Genomic DNA, 16,107 nt, shown 5'->3' on the forward strand with positions numbered 1-16,107 from the left:
AATGCCGAGAGATAAACCCATGCACACTTGGTCACCTAATTTATGACAGAGGAGACAAGAACATACAATGGAGAAAAGACAGCCTCTTCAGTAAGTGGTGCTGGGAAAAGTGGACAGCTACATGTAAAAGAATGAAATTAAAATACTACCTAACACCATACATAAAAATGAACTCAAAATGGGTTAAAGAGCAGTTATACTCCAATAAAGATGTTTAAAAAATGGATTAAAGACTTAAATGTAAGACCAGACACTATAAAACTCTTAGAGGAAAACATAGGAGAAACACTCTTTGGCATAATCCACAGCAAGATCTTTTTTGACCCACCTCCTAGAGTAACGGAAATAAAAACAAAAATAAACAAATGGGACTTAATTAAACTTAAAAGCTTTGGCCCAGCAAAGGAAACCATAAACAAGACAAAAAGAGGACCCTCAGAATGGGAGAAAATATTTGCAAGTGAAACAACAGACAAAGGATTAATCTCCAAAATATATAAACAGCTCATGTAGCTCAATATCAAAAAAACAAACAATCCAGTTAAAAAATGGGCTGAAGACCTAAATAGACATTTCCCCAAGGAAGACATACAGATGGCCAAGAGGCACATGAAAATATGCTCAACATCACTAATTATTAGAGAAATGCAAATGAAAACTACAATGAGGTATCACCTCATGCCGGTTCAGTTGACAATCTCCAACTTTCATGAGGCAAGAACTAAGTGACTCCGTCTATCATGAATTGATACGGTGCAATTCCCCATGCTGGATGGGGCCACGTGAGGTATCACCTCATGCCAGTCAGAATGGCCATTATCAAAAAATCTAGAAACAATAAATGCTGGAAAAGGTGTGGTGAAAAGGGAACCCTCCTGCACTGTTGGTGGGAATGTAAATTAATACAACCACTATGGAAAACATTATGGATGTTCCTTAAAAAACTAAGACTAGAACTACCATATGACCCAGCAATCCCACTACTGGGCATATAACCTGAGAAAACCATAATTCAAAAAGAGACATGTAGCACAGTGTTCATTGCAGCACTATTTACAATAGCCAGAACATGGAACCAACCTAAATGTCCATCGACAGATGAATGGATAAAGAAGATATGGCACATATATACAATGGAATATTACTCAGCCGTGAAAAGAAATGAAATTGAGGTATTTGTAGTGAGGTGGATGGACCTAGAGTCTGTCATACAGAGTGAAGTAAGTCAGAGAAAAACAAATACCGTATGCTAATGCATATATATGGAATCTAAAAAAAAAAAAATGGTACTGATGAACCTAGTGACAGGGCAGGAATAAAGAGGTAGACATAGAAAATGGACTTGAGGACATGGGGTGGGAGGGGGAAGCTGGGGCGAAGTGAGAGTAGCATCGACATATATACACTACCGAATGTAAAAGAGTTGGCTGGTGTGAAGCAGCAGCATAGCACAGGGAGATCGGCTCTCTGCTTTGTGATGACCTAGAGGGATGGGATAGGGAGGATGGAAGGGAGGCTCAAGAGGGAGGGGATATGGGGACATGTGTATGCATATGGCTGATTCACTTTGTTGTACAACAGAAACTGACACAGTATTGTGAAGCAATTATGCTCCAATAAAGATCTATTAAAAATAAATAAATAAATAAAGCCTTAGTATAATAGATATCACTGAAGGAAAAAAAACAAACAGAATTACCAATAAACAGTGACATTGTTTGTGGGAGAGCCATGAATGAATTCCTTGTACTCCAAAAGCCAGAATTCTGAATTTGAGTTTTCTGAAATTTCTACCCTTAATTTTGTATTTTGGTTCTATGGAAAGACTTTATTTCCCCCTGATTGGATTCAGGTTATGCATTTTTGGCAAGAATATCAAAGAAGTGATGCTGTATTATTCTCTGCATCATGTCATATGGCACATGATGTCAGTTTGTCCCATTACTGATAATGTTGGCCATAGAATTTTTTAAACTACTAGGCTGTGAATATAAGGAATACTTATACACTGTGAGCAAGTATTTTCATTCAACTGAATATTTTTCTCATTGCAACTTCTAAAATACAGTACAGGTCCTCTGTGTTCAAGAATACTTCCAGCTGGTGGCAGCCATAATTGTTGGCTGAGATGAAATGGAAGAAATGGAGCTTTACAATAAGATGGAATTTATGTTGAAGAGTCTGGGTTAAGGAATGGGCTTGGGAAGCTTGAATGAAATTTTAATTAGTATAATTTTCCTGGATAGAAATCAAATCAGTATAAAAATTTTGTAAAAAGTAGAAAAACTGAAAAAGACGTGAAATGAAAAAGAAAAAAAAAATTTTGAAAATACTGGGTCAGGTGTGGGTACTGTGTGTTCATGTATGCATTCCAAAGGACACATACTTGCTCTAAGAAAGAGTAAATTTAAAATATAGGTACTGCATATGTACAGATTTTTGGAGGCCCACTGGTTGATGATAATCTGAAAATAAAATCTTTGGTGAAATATTTACAAATGGCAACATTAGAATTTAGGAAATAAGATCCATGCTGTAGACTTTCAAAGGCAGTAAAAATAGGTTGCCTACACTCTTTGTGTGTTTTTTGGTCTATCCTACTCTACAGCCTGAGGTTTGGGAGCCTGATCTGAATAAGTTTCTTCAAAATCCTATAATTAGATACTCCTCCTATAGCATTATGTAGATCCTCCTCTTTGATTCTCATTCTCTCTCTTTCCATGTACACAGATGTACCTGCGCTTTGTGTCTGCCTTCTCATCATTTACAAGGATAGGAAATCCCTAGTGTGAAAGCACTTCATAAGATTAGGTAATACCCTTTTGACAGGGTTCCATCTGTGTTCCATCTTAACTTTGAAGTGTTTTCTTCCCTAATGAGATTCTTTCCACTGTTCAAAATTCAATGTTTTCTTACTTCCATAAAGCTGATTAGGAGCATTGTTGGAAAAACAGGGCTTTTTGATGAATCTCCTCTGTACCCGTGACTGACTCTCCTATCTCCCATTCAACAGATTACTTTTACGGTTCTTAATAGGTGAACGGATAACATGTAGCATACTTTGGGAATCCGGGGAAAATAAAATATAGACTAGCCCATGGAAAATGATGAGGAGCTACTCCCAGTATTTTTTTTTTTTTGCGGTACGCGGGCCTCACGGCTGCGGCCTCTCCCGTTGCGGAGCACAGGCTCCGGACGCGCAGGCTCAGCGGCCATGGCTCACGAGCCTAGCCGCTCCGCGGCACGTGGGATCTTCCCGTACCAGGGCACGAACCCGCGTCCCCTGCATCGGCAGGCGGACTCTCAACCACAGCGCCACCAGAGAAGCCCTACTCCCAGTATTTTAACATGTAGAAATAATTCAACAGAAGCAAAGTGAAGATGTTCACTGTAGGATTATCTGTAATAAAACCAGGAAGCAGCATTAATATTTCTTAATAGATGTTTGAGTTAATAATGTATTGATGGAATGAATCTTACAATTATGAGTATTATCCTCTGTGAAAGGGCAAATATGAAGTGCTGTGAACAACCATATTGCATAAAGCAAAAAACAGTGTGAGAAGGTGGGCAAGGGCTAGAGAATATACTCTTTCAGTCCAAGACATCTGTGGTGGAGATATGGGTTAATTTTCTTTCTTTCTTTTTCTATGAATCTTCTATTTGGACCTCCAGTCCAAATCCTTGGGAGAAGGGCATTATTTATTGGAGTGGTCATGCCCTAGTTTTAGGAACTATGGGTTGAAATTAAAGGAGCTATTAATTTTATTCAACACTGCATTCAGCAGTTATTTCCTGAGAACCTACTGTGTAGCAGCCATAGACTAGTATTAGGCACTGAGGATACATCAGTGAGAAATTTACATTTGTCCCCTGGCCACGTGGGGTTTTGGTCATTCCTACATCCCTGTGTTGCTGAAATAGTCAAAGTAATAATCTAATGGCGCATATTGCCAATTACAGATAATTGCATGGGAAAGTAAAGGAGCAAGTGAAAAAAATCACAAAATACGTCACACTTTGCTCTAGTCTCCAGCCTCATCAGGATTTTATGTACTGATAGTAATTATACAAATAGCAGCAGCTACCACTTAATTAGCAGTTAACTTTATGTCAACCTCTGTGCTGAGCGCTTAACTTTTATTTCCTTATTTAATCATCAAAACAGATCCTGCGTGTTATATCCATTTTTACAGAATACACAAATAAGATGAAGAGAAGCTAAGTAACCTGCCCAAGACTATACATTCAAGATCCAGACCCAGGAATACCTACTTTACGTGTCTTGCCCTTGGCCACTCCATTTCCCTAAACCTTTCCCCTCTGCAGTGATTGTGAGTGTGATTCACCTCCTGGATGCCTAGGAAAGTTCTTATTCTGTGTCCTTCCTGCCCAAGAAAGGGCATTTTGCCATTTAATGTGATCGCTTCTCATTTTTTCCAGAGAAAAGAAGAGGCTGGTGGGACAGCCCTAATTTTTCTGTTTCATTCTCTTCTGCATGTTTTATGCCTACTGAACAGTGAGGACCCTCACAGTTCCCAAAGCAGATTTGGAAACATGTTGAATAGGTCCCCTCAAGTTAGAGATGACACCATCAACCTGAATGTGTCATTTTAGACTGATGTGTGTGCTTTAGGGAATAAATGATTTGTATTCAAAAGAGATCATTCAGCTGAAAGTAATGGGAGCGCCTCCATCCGTGCTGCTCAGAGCACTTTCATGTTTTAGGGGCACCAAAGACAAATAAGGGACTAGAAAAAAAGAAAAAGTGGATAATTTAGAGCCTCTGTCACTTTGTTTAGGAGCAGGTTAACTACTAAAAATCTCCTCCTAATAACTGGTAAAGATTTTGGAAATGCAAGAAGTACTTCTGCTCAGAAAACTCTTCTTCTAAGTCCCATTGAAAAGAATAAATAGCGTTTCTGATGATTGGTATATTTACTTCTTATTAAATTAATAACAGTGGTCGTCTTGCAGAGTCAGACCAAGGGGACCAAGATGCCCCTGGGTGGATGGTTTCTCTGCGGGTTAGATGAGATCAGAAGGCAACATATTACGATGTGGTATTTGGAGATCTTAAAATTATAGCCATGGTTAACTATGTACTCTTTTTTTTTTAATTATTTATTTATTTAATTTATTTATTTTGGGCTTGGGCTGCGCTTGGTCTTCATTGCTGCGTGCGGGCTTTCTCTAGTTACAGCAAGCGGGGGCTACTCTTCGTTGAGGTGTGTAGGCAGTGGCTTCTCCTATTGCAGAGCATGGGCTCTAGGCGCGCGGACTTCAGTAGTTGTGGCATGCGGGTTCAGTAGTTATGGCTCGTGGGCTCTAGAGCGTGGGCTCTAGAACGCAGGCTCTGTACTTGTGGCACCCGGGCTTAGTTGCTCCGCGGCATGTGGGATCTTCCCAGACCAGGGCTCGAACCCGTGTCCCCTGCATTGGCAGGCGGATTCTTAACCACTGCGCCACAGGGAAGCCCAACTATGTACTCTTTATTTCTTCATTTTTTTTTTTTCCTGGCTGCTTCTACTCATTCTCTTCTTAAAGATTTATTATATCTTGTTTTGGGTCAGGCTTTTATTTCCCTTTCCATGTTGATTACATCAATTAAGAAACCTCATTGCTGTTTGTCATGGCTTCTCAATTTCCACTTTCCTGGGTGACTGTGATAATCCCCTGTGTTCTCCTTCCTTCCCCCCACCTCCCCCTCCACATGCCACAGAGGTTAATGGAATGTTTCACTGGTGATATGGAAGAACAACCATGATGTATTTATTTATTAAGTAAAGGAAACTCTTCATTGAGTTAAATGGCTAAACTTAAGGAACATTTATACACCAGACTTTAAATGTGGTTTAATTGGAAAGCAATTTATAAAATATAGTCTTTGATAAATGTCGATAATTTTTACACTAATTTAATTTTATTTGAGTAGCTAATATATTCACAGTTTTTAAAACAATCAAATGATTATAAAAAGTTAAAATTGAAAAGTATATTCCCAGTCCTCTGCCAGGCCCCACCACCACCCCTGCTTCCTGTAGGTACTCACTTTTACTAGCTTTTTGTGAATCCCTCCAGGATGTCTTTATAATAAATTAAATAAATGAGGTTACGTAATTCTTATATGCAGGTCAGTATAGTAAATATGAACACTGCTAAATACCTTGCTTTTCTCACTTAACAATATATATCCTAGAGATCTTTTCATGTTGGTACATCAAAAGCTTCCATGTTTGAGAGTTGGGGCTGCTGCCCAGTATTGCAAAATGTGTAGATTCACCATAGTTTATTTAACTCATCTCTCATTGATGGATTTTTTGCATTGTTTCCAGTCTTTTGCCATAAAAACAGTGCTACACTGATCTCTGTACCCTGTACATAGATCATCTCATCCATATTTAGATAATAGCTGTTGGAAGAATTTCCCAGAAGTGGGATTTCTGGGTCAAAGGAAATGCATTTGTAGTTTTGGATGATAGTGCCAATTTGCCCTTCATGAGGGTTGTAACGTTTTTCACTCCCATCAGCAATATATGAGGATGGCTCTTTGTCCACACTTAAACCGACAGTGTGTTTTCAAACTTTTGGAATCTGGCTGATGCATGGGTATAAAAAACGGTATCTCACAATGGAATATTACTCAGCCATAAAAAGAAATGAAATTGAGTTGTTTGTAGTGAGGTGGATGGACCTAGAGTCTGTCATACAGAGGGAAGTAAGTCAGAAAGAGAAAAACAAATACCGTATGCTAACACATATATATGGAATCTAAAAAATGCTTCTGAAGAACCTAGGGGCAGGACAGGAATAAAGACGCAGGCGTAGAGAATGGACTTGAGGACACGGGGAGGGGGAAGGGTAAGCTGGGACGAAGTGAGAGAGTGGCATGGACATATATATACTACCAAACGTAAAATAGATAGCTAGTGGGAAGCAGCTGCATAGCACAGGGAGATCAGCTCAGTGCTTTGTGACCACCTAGAGGGGTGGGATACGGAGGGTGGGAGGGAGGGAGACACAAGAGGGAAGAGATATGGAGATATATGTATATGTATAGCTGATTTACTTTGTTATAAAGCAGAAACTAACACACCATTGTAAAGCAATTATACTCCAATAAAGATGTTAAAAATAAATAAATAAATAAATAATAAAAATACATTAATTACCCAAAAAATGGTATCTCAGTATAGTTTACTTTTCATTTTTCTCATTATGAATGAAGTTAAAACTTTTGGTGTGTTTAATGGTCACTTACTGTAAATTGTCGTTTCATGTCTTTTGATCTCTTTTCTACTATGTTCTTTGTTTTTTTTTTTACTGTCATCTGTGACATAAGTTGCACATATATATTCCCAGTTAGTCATTCATTTTTTTGTCTTTATTTCATGTGATTCTGTTTCATTTTGTTTCGCTTCTACACTTTTGAGAAAAATTTAAAGTACAAGGCCACTCTTACTTTGCAAAGCATTGTGGAACTGTAAAACTCACCATGCAAAGCAATATTAATCAATGGGGAAAACCACAATTGTTTCATGACTTTAAAATTTTTTGTGAAAACATTAAAAGTTCTCTACTGTCAGTTACAAATATATACAGAAATTAAAAATAGAACTAATATGTATTTATATACTGTAACATTAGAAACACTGAAAATTAAAGTGTTTTCTTTGTAAATCTTACCAAGAGTAATTTGAACAGTGCTTGCCACCCTCTTCTTTTTGGGTACTTTATGATACACAGTGAGCATCTTTTCTGTGCATTGGTGAAATGTCATACTTCCTTCTCAGTTTAGATCAGCTGCCAGCATTTTATTCTTTGCTTTTCAATGTCATGAAACATCTCCAAGGGTTCCTTTAAGGTAACATTTTTTGCCGACATCCTTTCTTCTGGGATGTCTTCATCTCTTTTATCACAACCATTTTCTCTTTTAAGGTCAGTAAGTTCACCTTTACTCTGGCTTCAGATACCTCTCAAATGGGGCCAGTGTCGATGTTCCCAGGGTCAGTTATTTCTTCTGTAAATCCATTTACATTCAGTTCAAATTTCGCTCCCAGTGTTACTTTCAGGATTTTTTTTCCCCTGTACTTTTAGGTGTTTGGGCCAATTCATTTTTCCAGTTATCCATTTTTGTAAACTGTCACATGGGTCTATCACTGAGAGACAAGGAGACAACACAGCTACACACTTTGCTGTCTGTCCATGAACTGTGTAACGGATGTGCAGTGACCAATCACTGCTTGACTTTGAAAGAAGTGACATGTTTGATCATTGATTATGATAAACATTAATTATTTACATAGAGATTTCTAGATTGAAGCCCTAGAGTTTGTACTTCATGCCATTACTCACAGTTAACATACTGTGGTAACTGGAATTCAAATCTTGTTGTACTGGTGTTACTCACTATACTTTAGTAACTTCCATTTGTGCCTATCAGAACCATGAAAGCAGGAGCTGCCAGTGTAGAAAAGTACAAAGAATAACATAACAAATATCTGCATACTCATCTCTGAGTTTTGACAGTTAACATTCTGCTATGTATGCTTTAAGTGTTTTTAATAAAGGAAATTGATCATTACAAATAAGGTTAAAGTTCTCCTTTGCACCCACCTCCCATCCTGTTTCCTTTCATAACCTCCCAACAGCATCATAAATTTAAATACTATCCTTTCTTTTTCTCTCTTTTTAAAAGTTCTATCTACACGTATAAAGATCCTAATAAGAAATATGCAGTATTTGGGATGTACTTTTTGCTTTGCATCATAATTTGGTCTTCTGTGTATTATGCTTTCTTTTGCTTCTTATATTCTTATTTCCTTCTTGAATTAATAAAAAATATTTTTGTCTCTCCTTTTTTCCCCCTAGTGTGGAATTTTTGTTTCTGTTTCATCCTATTTCTATTGAATAAGTGAAATAACTTGTGTTAGAAAAAACTCATATGTAGATGGATAATAGAGTGACCTGCTCTTGTTTAGAATTCTGGTAATTTCCCCACATCTCTCCATGGAAGCAGCAAAAGCCAGAGATACCCATGTGTGTTTGGTCATATTTCTGTAGCTATCTTTCTGATACACTTAACAGTGGTTGTGCTCTGTTTGTCTTTCAGATTCATTCAGGAGATAGAGCACGCCCTGGGACTTGGCCCAGCCAAACAGTGTCCTCTTCGAGAGTTTCTCACTGTGTACATCAAAAACATCTTCCTCAATCAGGTCTTGGCTGAGATCAACAAGGAGATTGAAGGAGTCACGAAAACATCTGACCCCCTGAAGATCCTAGCTAATGCAGACACCATGAAAGTGCTGGGGGTGCAGCGGCCTCTCCTACAGGTAATCACATCCTCTGAACTTACTGTTTTTATCTGCAGTTTTCATTGACTTGGCAAGAGTCACAAATTGAAAAAAGAAGAAGAGTTACCATCTGTTTCCATATTCATCAGGGACAAAACAAGAGGAAATAAATTACACAGGCACCAGGGAAATTAAGGACTAGTGTAGAGATAATGGAAATTCCTGAAGATCTTTAAGAAAAAAGTGGTTAGCTTTGAATATGGGAGATGGTGAGTCTCATTAACATGCAGGCAACTCCTCATTATTGGCCTGGAATTTGTCCTTGAAAAGAAGTCTCTTTCCAATGGTGAATGCATCCTGGAGTAGAAGGACTTATAGGAAGGAAGTTATTCTGCTTAACCTCAATTACTAACAGTAAACCCCCTGTACCATTTGAGGGCTGACTCACTGTATATAACTTGGCTAGCTCACAGTGAACCCACCCAAAAAACTGGCTTTTAAAAGTCAGATCATTTATTCATTTAAGTGATGATCATCTTAATATGAAAATTTTACTTTCATTGTATAAAGAAATGGTTTCTGGACAACAGAAATAAGATAATTTGTCAGATGTATGGATTAATAGACTTGAGGTGTTTGTTTTATATGCTTTAAGCCAGTGACTTAGAGGTAAATATAAGACTAAAAGAAAATTAGTATGAATTTCAATTCTGGCTATACGTTAATTATTATTACACTGTAATTGAACTTTTATAGTGTTTCTTCATTTAAGAGAATGATGGGCACAATAGCATAGTTTTATGTAAGTTGCATGGTATGAGGATATCTCAAAATGTAGACTTGAGATCTTCAAAGAGAAGTTCTATAAGTGATATATATATATATATATATAGTTGCTTCAGTTGCCTGCCTTTACCTGCTTTTATATGTCTTCCTTGGTTCTTCCTTCTTTGTACATTAGAATTAATAGAAATGCTGGCCCTTTCATAGGGAAGTGTCCTAGTTGTGAGCATTCTTTTTTTATAAGCAAATTCTTCTATGGTATTGAGAAAATAGAATAGAGGCATTCACTTCTACCAGAACTTGAACAAAGCATCGCACCCAGGAAAGTGTTCATTTGCATTGCCTGAGTTTGTGTTAGATGTGTTCCTAGTGAGGATCTGTACTGAGTATGGGATGCAGAGAAGGGAGAATAGCAAAGGCATGTGCTCACTCATCCCATCCCTCTGCTGGATTACTCTTCCACTGGCTCTTTGCATGGCCGGCATCTTCTCTTGGTGCCTGTTCAAACGTCCCCTCCACAGGGAAGCTTTTCCTAACTATCCTGTCTAAGTAGGTCCCCTTCCTTGGTTATTCTCCATCCCCCCCCCCCCATCTCCTGCTCCCAATCTGTTCTCAACACTGAAGCCAAACTCTATGAACTGTATCACCAAAACTCCCTTGCCAATGACTTGTGATCAGGTTCTGCCAATAGGAAGCACTAGCAGGAGATTGGAGGGTAAAAGGAGAAAGAGACTGGGTTCTTATCTCCTTCATTTCCACTTTGGATCATAGTTTTGGCTTTGGATGCCTCCCTCTGTAACCAGAGGTCCTTCCAGGTGACACTTCCTGTATGGCTTCAGCTCTCATTGGATGCTGGCAATACCATCTCTCCTCCTTGGCCCTTGATGATAGCTTTCTGCTGTTACTGGTCTCTGGGTGCCTCAGCATCCCTTGTTGCTTCTTTCAGTGTTGCCCGTACCTCTGTCAGTCTTCTCTTCATTAATATTTCTTCAGTTAGTCATCTGAATGGAATTCTGTTTTTTGTTAGGATCACGAATAGATCTCCCCAGTTAGTCACTATTTTAACATTTTAATTTTTTTCCTTCTTAGCACAACTATAATCATTTATTTTCTAGCTTGTTGATTTCCTATCTTTTCCCACTAGAAATTAAGTTCCAAAAGTATAGTACAGTATCAGGCAGTAGGAAGACACTCGATAGTTTGTTGAATGAATGTTTATGTGTGTCGGTGGGTGGGTGGGTGGATGGATGGATGGGTGGATGGATGGATGGGTGGATGGACACAGTGAATAAATTTTGAGAGTCTTAACTTCAGAGTCAGAGTGGGAAGATGAGAAAGAGAGTGACAAAAACTTGTTTACATTTATCTTATGTCTGACAATATCATTAACATCCTCTCCATCAGAAAACCTCTCAGTATGTATATCCCTCAAGTGTCATGCCATATGCTGTACAGAGCAACTTTAATATGCTTAGTGTACTAAATGTAAAAGAAATAACGTACTACAGAGTGAGTCTGGGAACTAAAGATGCTGGCTCATTAAACATGATGATTTTCAACTTGAGTGACAAAGGCAGATTAAAACTCCACTAGTTGACTACAGTCTGGGCCATGTCAGGGCCACACACTGCTGGCTAAATGGCATCTCTGGGCAGCCTACCGATGTGCTTGTCAAGTCACTCGTAACCTCATCACCAGGCATTTGTACATGTTACTACACCTCTTGTTCTTTAAGTCAGTTACTCCGTTCTGAGGCTATGTAAGAACTCCAACTTTACCTCTTCTCTCTTTGACCTTGTCAAGATATGATAGTTATATGTAAGTGAATAAGTCTTAAAACTAAGGCCATTGCAAGTTATCAACCTCCAAATATGTTTACAGAGCCCAAACACCTGCTTTCTTATTTGGTTATTTTGTTGTCCTCTCTTTCTTCATAAAAATTTTATGAGAATGCAAATTAGTTAGACCATATCAGTAAATTTGTTTAATATTGTCAGTTATGAGGTTATAAAAGCAGGTGAGGAGGTGGTTATTTTCCTTTCCCATCTTGAGAAAGTCTCTTGCTTTGTAATGATTGTAAATTGTTTTCAAACATAATTTCCCATGCTCAAATTTCAATGTTTCTTAAATGTGTTTCAGTGTCACCTTGATATTTTTATTCTCAGCTAATTATACGTAACTAAAGAAAAATAATGGAGAAATTATTCTCAACCATTTTAGCTGAGAATACAAAACAATTGTTAAGAAGGGAGCTTGAAGAAATATATGTATGTGTGAAAAATGCAGGCGGGTTAAGTATTCAATTACATGTCCTTCAAAGTCATTCCCTCTGCTAGACTGTTGTTTGGTCACAGAGTGGAAAGGATCGTGCCTTTCCCCGGAGGCAGCACCCAGGGTCATGAAGCATCAGCCCAACTGGATTCTCCACAGAGAGTGGACAGACAGCTGTCTCAGTGCTGCTTCCATCTACTTATCTGATGATGTGCAGACGCAGAAAACCCCAGGACATTTTGTCCTTTCCTCTTTGAAGTGACATTGGTCAGGATAGACGGTCGGTTACAAGGGAGCATTTACTTGGGCGATAATGTAGTTTTGCATTGGTAGTTTTACTTTCTAGGCACAGAATTCATAAGAGGGAAGGAAGGAAGGAAATAGGAAGGAAGAAATTACAAGCACCATTTTATAGGTGAAACAACTGCAGATGCCCAAAGTGATAGAGCAGCATGGTACTAGTAGTGACAGTGGAAGTCTAATGGTGGTAATGATAGCATTCATAATAGTAAATAGTAGTAATGGTGACAACTAACACTTTAATACATCTACTGTGAGCCAGACACTATTGAGTGCTTTATATGTATTGACTTGTAAATGTTTTATATGCATTGACAACAGCTTTGTGAAGGTGGCATTCTTGTTATAAGGAGGAGACTGAGAAACAGTGAAATTAAATAACTTGCCCATCCATAGTCACCTAGCTAGCAACGCTAGAACTGTAATTCGAACCCAGGCAACCTAACCCTGGATCCCGTGCGCTAACCTATTTGTTACTAGTCTGCTATGAGATGGGCAGAGTTTGAGAGTAAGCATTTAGACACTTTTTTTTTTTTTTTTTTTTTTTTTTTTAGCAATTTGACATTGTCTGTTGAACCTAACAGTAAAAAATTGGGAATTGTGTTTTTATCACCGGGTTTTTAAAAATTCCTTTTTTCTAGTAATTCATTTTTATTTATTTTATAAAAGTATCCATCTGTGACAGACTGGGGGGATGGGGGGAGAGTTTGGAACCAGACTCTCACCATAGCCAGAGATGTACTGCTCTAAATCCGTATATTGCCTCACAGGAGTAGAAGTGTAAAACCAACCGTCTTTCTTGCCTCAGCGTCTAAACCACTTTCCAACAGATGGAATAGCTCGGATATTTGTTACAGATGGTTGCCTCCTAAATCCCCAGCTCCTGCAACCATGCCTGCTATAGAGAAAGCAATGTTGAATAAATGGCTGAGTGAATGAAAATGAATGAATGAATGATGACTTCCTTAGTACAAGGGCATGGGTGTGCGTGTTTTGCCCCCATGGTGTAAGATTCATGGTCTTGGGTTTAAGATTCATGACAATGTTTAAATTAAAATGTCACAGTTCTTATGCCTCTGATGCTCTCAGATAGAAGCAGGATGGACTATACTTTATGCTCTTACCATCTGCGAGGCCTCTATTACCATCACTTTTTCTGCAAAATGGCTCCATCCATTGCAAGACAAAGTATACTGATTCAAATTAAAGAAATCCATTAAGAGAAATTCCTCATTTCTCTTGAGTCAGATCTTCTGGCATTCCGGACATGGAGCTATGGAAACAGTTGATTGTTTGAAGTGGATACTCCCTCATGCCTTATATGTAACAGGCATCTACCAACTGTTCATTTATCAGGCATGAGGAAAAATTCCCTCAGTTCCCTAGTTTATCACTGTTTGGGGGATGTAATTTATTTTTCTTTAGTATCTCCACCCAAAAAAGGGGAGGGGGGACTAATGCTTAAGTTTTTTAAGCCCTTATCTATCACATAGCTGAATGGACATCTGTATGAACAGAAAATACAAGTAAAGTTTTTTCCCCTACCTCCCAGTGGAATACCCGGTATCCTTGTTACTTAGTGGTCTGTGGACAGGAACATCAGACCTCTGAGTCAGAATCTGCATATGTACGGCATCCCCTGGTGATTTGTATGTACATAAGATTTTGAGAAGCACGGCCTTGTACCAGTGCAACACCAGGTGTGATCCATGGATGGGCAGCATCCACATCACCTGAGCTTGTGGGAAATGCAGATTCCTGAACCTCACTCCACTCCGGGATGGGGTGCAGGAATCTCTGGTCTAACTAGCCCTCTAGTTGATTTTAATAGAGACAGAACTTTTAGAAGCATTGTCTTAATACCAGCGTTTCCAGCTGGAGGTTAGGAAATGGGGCTCTAGCACTGTGGACTCTTAGCCTTGAGACAAACAACAGTAGTTAACTTCGAAAAGCTATTCAGCTTTGTTTCATACAGGCACAGAAATTGTAAAAACAATATTTGCAGCAGCAGCAGAAGCTGCTTCCTAGTCTAGCACGTTGCTGAATTTTGCAAAGTTCTTTCTAGATACAGGATGAGACTACGTTTTCTGGCTCATGTAGGGCAATGTGAGACAGAGACAGCTTTCCTAATGCTTTGGCTTCTGTTCCCCCATCATTGGAGGAAAAAAAAAAAAACATAAGCTGTGCAAGTCAAAAATTTTAGGCAATCTTGAAACGTTTAAAGCATATTTTCATTTTCCTCATTGCCCCAATATGTGTCAGAGCACATCTGAGAAGTCAGATGGTTAGAGGTAGCCTGCAAACCCCACACTCTTATCTCTTCCTCATCCTCCTGTGCTTTCCCCGGCTACCTGGAGGGGTGTGGTTCTCAACAATACCCATTAGAATCACCCAGGAGCTTTCTGAACACACCTAGATCCCATCCCAGAGCTTTGGTTCAGTTGGTCAGGGCTGGGGCCTGGGCATCCAGGTGTTACAAGCTGCCCGGATGATCCCAACATATGCAGCCCGAATTAGTGCCACTGGCCTGGATCTTTCTACTCCATAGAATCAGTTATTGCCCTGAGAGGAAGTACAAAAAAATTATAATTGAGGCATTCTTTAATTCACTTAGGTTTGTAACAGAGGGCTCTGTCTGATACTTTGAATCAAGCTTGATCCATAAGTCTTGGAATCAGACACAAATAGATTGACATCCCAGACATTTCAATGGATAATTTTGTGGTCAGGACCAAATTGCTAACCTCTCCATACCTATTTCCTCCTCTATAAAAACAAGAATAATAAAATCTGTGTCCTAGGAGCACAGGCACCATTTCTAAGGTGTAGGCGGAGTAACGGCAGTAGAACACATCACCTTCGTTGCCCGTGTCACAGACACCTGGACTCTTCAGCATTGCCCGCTCTGTTACCGGCTACCCGCCTGCTCCCTGACTCTCACCTTCATAGACTTCTGATTTGTGCTGACGGTGCCTCTGCACCCCTGCCCTCTCTTTGTAGGTTTCAGCCTGCATCTCCTCTTATCACTAACTTGCTGCTTACTCACTCTTGTTCTTTGTGCTCTAAGACCCACCTATAACTTCTGTTTCCACTACCCTAGAGTGACAGCAGGAGATGGTATTGTTTCACTTCCTTTCTGTTTCCTGGACTTGCCCGCTGATCATTTGTTAGCAGCAGAGGCAGCAATGCAGTATTTATGACCATTAAAGCTACTATAGGCTTCCCTGGTGGCGCAGTGGTTGAGAGTCCGCCTGCCGATGCAGGGGACGCGGGTTTGTGCCCCGGTCCGGGAAGATCTCACCTGCGGCGGAGCGGCTGGGCCCGTGAGCCATGGCCGCTGAGCCTGCGCATCCGGAGCCTGTGCTCCGCAGCGGGAGGGGCCGCAGCAGGGAGGGGCCCGCGTACCGCAAAAAAAAAAAAAAAAAAAAAAAAAAAAAAAAAAAAAAAACAAAATTTCTTT

At 39.4% G+C, this 16,107-nt stretch overlaps 1 protein-coding gene across 2 annotated transcripts in view; it reads left to right on the forward strand.

Moving 5' to 3' along the window:
• EXOC4 (exocyst complex component 4) overlaps window positions 1-16,107 on the forward strand; it is an 839,136-nt gene that overhangs the window by 587,319 nt on the left and 235,710 nt on the right. For both annotated transcript variants that reach the window (XM_007466566.1, XM_007466567.1), the window contains one exon: window positions 9,113-9,332. In XM_007466566.1, the coding sequence (XP_007466628.1) occupies window positions 9,113-9,332 (220 nt within the window). The remainder of the gene's footprint in view (window positions 1-9,112; window positions 9,333-16,107) is intronic.

This window comes from Lipotes vexillifer, unplaced genomic scaffold (genome assembly GCF_000442215.2).
Source record: "Lipotes vexillifer unplaced genomic scaffold, Lipotes_vexillifer_v1.1 scaffold71, whole genome shotgun sequence".
NCBI classification, from domain to species: domain Eukaryota; kingdom Metazoa; phylum Chordata; class Mammalia; order Artiodactyla; family Lipotidae; genus Lipotes; species Lipotes vexillifer.